Source organism: Colius striatus, chromosome 10, assembly GCF_028858725.1.
Source record: "Colius striatus isolate bColStr4 chromosome 10, bColStr4.1.hap1, whole genome shotgun sequence".
NCBI classification, from domain to species: domain Eukaryota; kingdom Metazoa; phylum Chordata; class Aves; order Coliiformes; family Coliidae; genus Colius; species Colius striatus.
In genome coordinates this window covers 28,796,457-28,802,322 of record NC_084768.1, presented here as the reverse complement: position 1 = coordinate 28,802,322, position 5,866 = coordinate 28,796,457, and the positions used below count along the sequence as shown (strand labels likewise).

Sequence of the window (5,866 nt, the reverse complement as noted above, 5' to 3'; positions counted from 1 at the left end):
TGGAAAACTCACCAGCTAATGGCTGTAGGGCTGAAGGTTTTCATCTTCCTCAGGGAGGTAATTCTCTTTGTGCATCCTAGAGTGATCTTCAGTGACTCTCTTCTTGGACACCTGTCCTGGCACCCTCTCCAGTGACTGGGAAAGTCAGATCTGACTGAAATTGACTGGCTGCATTCTGATACTCAATTTAAGTGTGTCTTCTGTGAGAAATAGAAATCTCTCATCCTTTTCCCCTCAGCTCTCCCAAGGTGAATGAATGGCCCCTGCCATGCCCTTGATTTGCTTTCCTCCCTGAAAATCTGTGTCTTCTGTAGAGAAAGGCACCTTTATCTAAGTCTGCATTTTTCTCACCTACTATGTGTCCTCCAGCCAGCACCTACATTCCTGTTGCTATCCTAATTTGGCAGAAAAGAAACTGAAGCAGTTTAACTGCAGTTGCTCTGTGGCAGACCAGGACTGGACCTGAGATGGCTCTGTTAGACCCACGATCCCTTGTCTGAGCCATGGAGAGCAGAAGAGCCACAAATATCTGCAGGAAAAAATAAAGCAAGACAAAGCCATATGCAGACACAAGCAGGAGAAGGAGTGATGGTGGGAAATAATCTGTCCAGGGAATTTAAAACTACTAGGAAAGGCTTACAAGAAAGGGATGAAGAACCTTTTCCAGAACACTAGTTGGCTTTTTACTTTAAAAAGGAAGGGATGGGGATGTACAACCTGCCTGGGACCACCTACTTGCCTCAGTGCAAAAAGGCTTTTGTCCTGCTCTGCTTTGGGAAATACTTTGAACCAAGTTACAAAGCTGAAAGGTACAATTTTTTACACCATGCAGGACGTGGTGAGACCTACCACCTCTGTTAATGGTGTAGATATTTCCACCTATCTTCTCAGGACAAGGACGTGTAAAGCTACAGTTTGTCCCTAAAAGCCCCTCAGCTTGTCCAGCCCGCCCTCTTGTTGTGGTTCCTTTACCTGTGCTGGGCCTTCTGTGGGTAGGCATCTGAGTCAGAGCTGATGCTCAATGGCAATGGGTGAGGACTGTGTGAAAACCCACAGCTTTTATTTGGTGCCAGTAAAGCAGCCAGCAGCCCCTCAGCTCCGGTATCAGCAGCTCTGGAGTGCAGGATGAGATCTGAAGAGGTTTTCCCTGAAACTTGGGCTTTTCGAGTCTGGTGTCTTCCTTCACCTTTATCTGTGGGCTCAGTTTCTCTGTAGTGACAGAGACAGACCCCTGTTTCCCCATCTGCCCCTAAAACGCTGTCTCTGTCCCATATCCCTCGCCCATCCCACGGCAGGTACCTGTGAGCAGCCCCTGAGCTCTGCAAATCATTTTCCTTTCTCTCAGGGAAAAAGAAAAAAAAACAACCACCCAACTTTTCCCAGGATTTCCTTACCCAGAGGTCTCACAAGGCGGCAAAGTAACTAATCCGATGGGCTTGGTTTCGGGGAGAAACCCCCGGCTGCTGCCGCCGCTGAGCGCATTTCTCAGGGTAAAAAAGAAAACGAAATCTCAGCGGCGGAGGGGTCCCGGCAGGAGGGAACCCGTTCTGCAGCTGGGGACTGGCTGCGGCACCCAACTCGCCCCGGTCTGGCTGTCGGGACTCGTTTAGGTTTTTTTTTCTCCTGGGAAGAAGCAGCAGGTCCAAGGCAAGCCAAGCGCTCCGCAGAGCGGCCCGGGAGGCCAGCGGGCCGCCGCGCTGGCACCGGCACCTCCCGGGGCACCGCTCCGGGGCACGGCTGCGGAATCCAAACCTGGGGGCAGGCTGGCGGATCGAGCCGTGGGAGCAGGGACCCCTCCCCAAGGCCTCCTCCTCCTCCCGCCGGCGGAGAGGAGCCGGGGCGGGCCGGGCACCGCACGCCCCTCCGGGGGGGCGGCCACCCTATATATTGCAAAGCGGCTGGGGACCGACCTCCCCAACGCCGGGAGCTGCCGCGGCGCCTGCTCCCCCCTCCCCTTCCCCTCCCTCTCCCCCCTTCCCCTTCCCTCGGGGGGAGCTTTTGCACCCTCCCGCCCCTCCCCCGGACATCCCAGGAGGAGGAAGGAGAGGGCCGTGTATGAACGCCGCCGGCTTCCCCTGCCTGCGAGGCATGTGCACGCTGCCGGCGCCCAGCCCCGCCGCCGCGGCCAGCCCCGGCTCCCCCGGGCCGCCCCGGGGGTCTCCGCTGCCGGTGAAACCGGAGCCCCGGGGCGGTGGGAGCAGCCCTCCTGCCCCGCCGCCCCCCGAGGAACCGCCGCCCTCGGCCGGGGGCCGCCGGAGGAAGCGGCCGGTGCAGCGGGGCAAACCCCCGTACTCCTACATCGCCCTCATCGCCATGGCCATCGCCAACGCCGCCGAGAGGAAGCTCACCTTGGGAGGCATCTACAAGTTCATCACCGAGCGCTTCCCCTTCTACCGGGAGAACCCTAAGAAGTGGCAGAACAGCATCCGCCACAACCTAACCCTCAACGACTGCTTCGTCAAGATCCCCCGGGAGCCCGGCCACCCCGGCAAGGGCAACTACTGGACGCTGGACCCGGCCGCCGAGGACATGTTCGACAACGGGAGCTTCCTGCGCCGGAGGAAGCGCTTCAAGCGCACCGACATCACCACCTACCCCGGCTACATGCAGAACTCCAGCGCCTTCACGCCCCCGCCCGCCGGCCGCCCCGCGGCACCCGCAGCGCCCTACCCCAACGCCCTGTGCTCGCCCGGCTACGGCGCCCAGCTCTCCAGCACCGTCTTCCACCCCTACGCAGCCGGGGCGGCCCCGCCGGCGCAGCACCCCAGGATGTTCAGCATCGACAGCCTCATCAGCGGGCAGCAGGCCCTGCAGCCCTCGCCGCCCGCCGAGCTGGGCCACCCGTCGCTGGGCTTGGCCGGGGCCGAGCTGGCTCCCGCCTGCTCCGCCGGCAGCTCCGAGCCTCCCTGCTTCCAGGCGCAGCCCGTCAGCCCCAGCCTGCTGAGCCGGGCCGGCCCCAACGGCCTGGCTTACCCCTACGCCGCCTCTCCCCCGCACCTGCCCGTGGCGCAGGGCAGCTACTCGCCCGGCAGCCCGCAGCTCTACGGGGCCCCCAACAGACTGACTCTGCCGGCCATGAGGCCGCCGGCCTGCGCCGAGCACGGCGAGCAGCTCCTGGGCCTGTCCGCCTCGCCCCTCGGGCAGTTCGGCTCCAGCAACGCGTACATGCGGCAGCCCGGCTTCCCTCCCGGCCTGGAGCGCTACATGTGATGGTGGCCGTGGGGCTCGGCTGGGCGTCGCCGGGCTCTCAGCAGCATCTCCGGACACGCGCACTGCTCCCCACCGCGGGGATCGGCCGCGCTGGGGTCGGGGCTCCCCGGCCTCTGGCTCAGTGTGTGTCCCGTGGGGAGACCCAACTCCTCTGTCATCTTGTTTTTAACCGGAGAGGCACAGCGATCGTTTTTAGTGCCTCATCCCCTCCTGGAAAAGGTGCTCTGTGGCTGCATCTGCCAGGCAGGGTTCCTCTCTGTCCCTTAGACAGCTTGACCCCGGGGAAGCGGGTGACCCAGCCCCGCCCGGGGTGAGGAGGAGCACACTCAGGCCGCGGGTGTGTGGTGTAACCTGCAGGAACTCTCTCACAATAGCCTTTCTCCTCCCTTCCCTGGGTGCCTCCTGTGTAACTGGAATGAAAACTGTCTGAAAACCTTCCAACTAAACTGATTCACTGGATTTTAAATGAATATTTAAGATGTTTATCATTCCCTTCCCCCTGTAGGAGAAAACAACAACCCACACAACACTCTTTTTACTATTTTTAAAAATCACTTTTATTGTTAGAAAGGACTTTTATAAAATAAAGCTTTTTCCTTTCAACTTGTCCAGTGCTGCTGTTCCTCTGGCTCCAACCGGACCTTGGCGAGAGGAATTCAGTCTTGTAACCGATGGGAGACACACTCGTGCTGCTGCTTCTTGTCTTCTGCTTTTAGTGATGCTTTCTAAAGCTGACTCTTTTATTGTGGTCATCTCCAAAAGGGAGTGGTAGGGAAGTACCAGGGGTGAAGGCTGCAGTAAACTCACCATCACCCACGAGGTTTGCCCATGCAGCTCTTGCTAGGCTTGATGGTTTCCATTTGTATAGCAGGGAACGTGTTCTTCCTCCAAGGACTCCCTTGCAGGTGATGTTCCCATGCAGCACATCAGATTAGGAGATGGTAGCTTTCCTTCCTAGCAACAAGATCAGTTCCAGTTCCAGCCTCTCCAGTGCTGCTCTGCACTTACAGGACTGCCAGCCAGACCCTCTCGCCAGGTCTGATGTCAGAATTCCCCGTCCCTGGATTTAGCTTTTATAAATGCAACCATTCTGCAGCTAACGGTGACAAAAGAGGATGTCTCTCCTGGTTTTAGGGGATGAAAGCAGAGTAGTTTCTGTAGTCCCTGCCTCCTTCCTCCTGCTTAAGAGGGAGTTGGATGTCAGTTGAGCTTCGGTGCCAAACTGAGTATCTCACTCCCTGGCTGCTGGTTGTGACCGAGAGCTGGGTGTGCAGATGGGTACCCAAGGATCCAGCTTTTGCCCACAGCTTGGCAGCTTGTGGCTTTTCATTCTTCTGTCCTGTGTGCTCCATAGAAACCCAAGTGTGGAGTTAGTATGAGAGGGGAGGGAAGAAAATCCTTCCTTCCTCTTGGCCTTCCTAAAATTGGGGGGTTCACCCGTCTTTATAAACTGGTTTAGCTCTAATCTGCTGCCTTGGCTTGAGCTGCTGGGCTCTGGCTCTTCTCTCTGGTCCCTCCAGCTTCACTTTTCCAGCTTTCAGACTGGTCCTAGCAGCAGCTCCTGTGCTTTTCCTTTAGTGACAGCCCTGCTTGGAAAGGGCGTTGTGAAAAAGCCTTATCCCTTAACATATTTTGACTCCTACAGAAGGTATTTATAGACAGAAATCTACCTAATGAAAGCTTGCAACGTGCCATTCCTGTCTGTAACATGCTGTCTGTATAGATGGACTTGGGGGATGCTGAAATAATTGCTTGCAAGGACAGTCAGTAGAAAGGACACTGGTCATAGCTCATATTCATTCATTGATCCTGCAATGTCTTGTAAAGACATTGAGTATTCAGGGGGTCAGAGTCAGACCCGAAGTGCTGGGTCTGCCAGTTTCCCTCCAGCATTGACGGGCTGGGGCTCTGCTGAGTTTGCACTCTGAGCAGGAGGGTTGCTGAGGGAAGGGAGACTCAAATACTGCCATGAAAGGAAAAGAGTGTTGGGTGGAAGGGGTGGGCAGGAAATGCTGTGGTTCTGCCTAGGTGGGATGTGCTGGGAAGAGGTGACCAAGCCAAGACATCTCAGACCAGGCTGAGCCCGTTACTCCCCAGTCACCTTGGAGCCCTGCAAGAGTGGAAATTGGTGTCAGAAAAGACTTCCCAAGTTCATGACTATTCTGGGTTTTAAGTGTTGTTGGAGCCAGGGGGGCTCAGGGTGCCTAAAGGGCTGGACTGTGGCTTGCTCCTGTCCCCGAGTCGCCTGTGCTCTCTTACCATGGGACTCTCTAGCTCCAGATTGGGAGGGTGCAGGGAGTGTGGATCTGCAGGACACCAATCCTACCCCTATACCTTCAGCCAAGAGAGCTCTGATGTGAAGCAAGAGTCACCACCATAAACTTGATCCCAGAAAACCTGACTTTGGGAGATCAGATGAACCTATTTTGTAGACAAATCCTGGTGTGTAGCATTGGGTTGCACATCTTCTCAGGGCCCCAAATCTCCCCATCTGCCTGACAGCCTCAGCCCAGAGCCCTCCACAAGTGACAAACAGACACCCTCACAGTGGGCCTTATGCTGCCAAATATGCTGGAAAGCACGGAGAGCAGACCCCCTTTCTTCCTTTTTTTTCCCTGCAGATATTAATCCTCACCTGAACAAACCTCTGGCAACT

General features: G+C 56.7%; 1 protein-coding gene across 1 annotated transcript; it reads left to right on the top strand.

Annotated features, from left to right (window-relative positions):
- The first annotated feature begins 2,055 nt into the window (after nucleotides 1–2,055).
- Nucleotides 2,056–3,210, top strand: FOXE3 (forkhead box E3). Its single transcript, XM_062004182.1, has one exon. The coding sequence runs from the start codon at nucleotides 2,056–2,058 to the stop codon at nucleotides 3,208–3,210; it is 1,155 nt and encodes a 384-aa protein (XP_061860166.1).
- The last annotated feature ends 2,656 nt before the right edge of the window (nucleotides 3,211–5,866 follow it).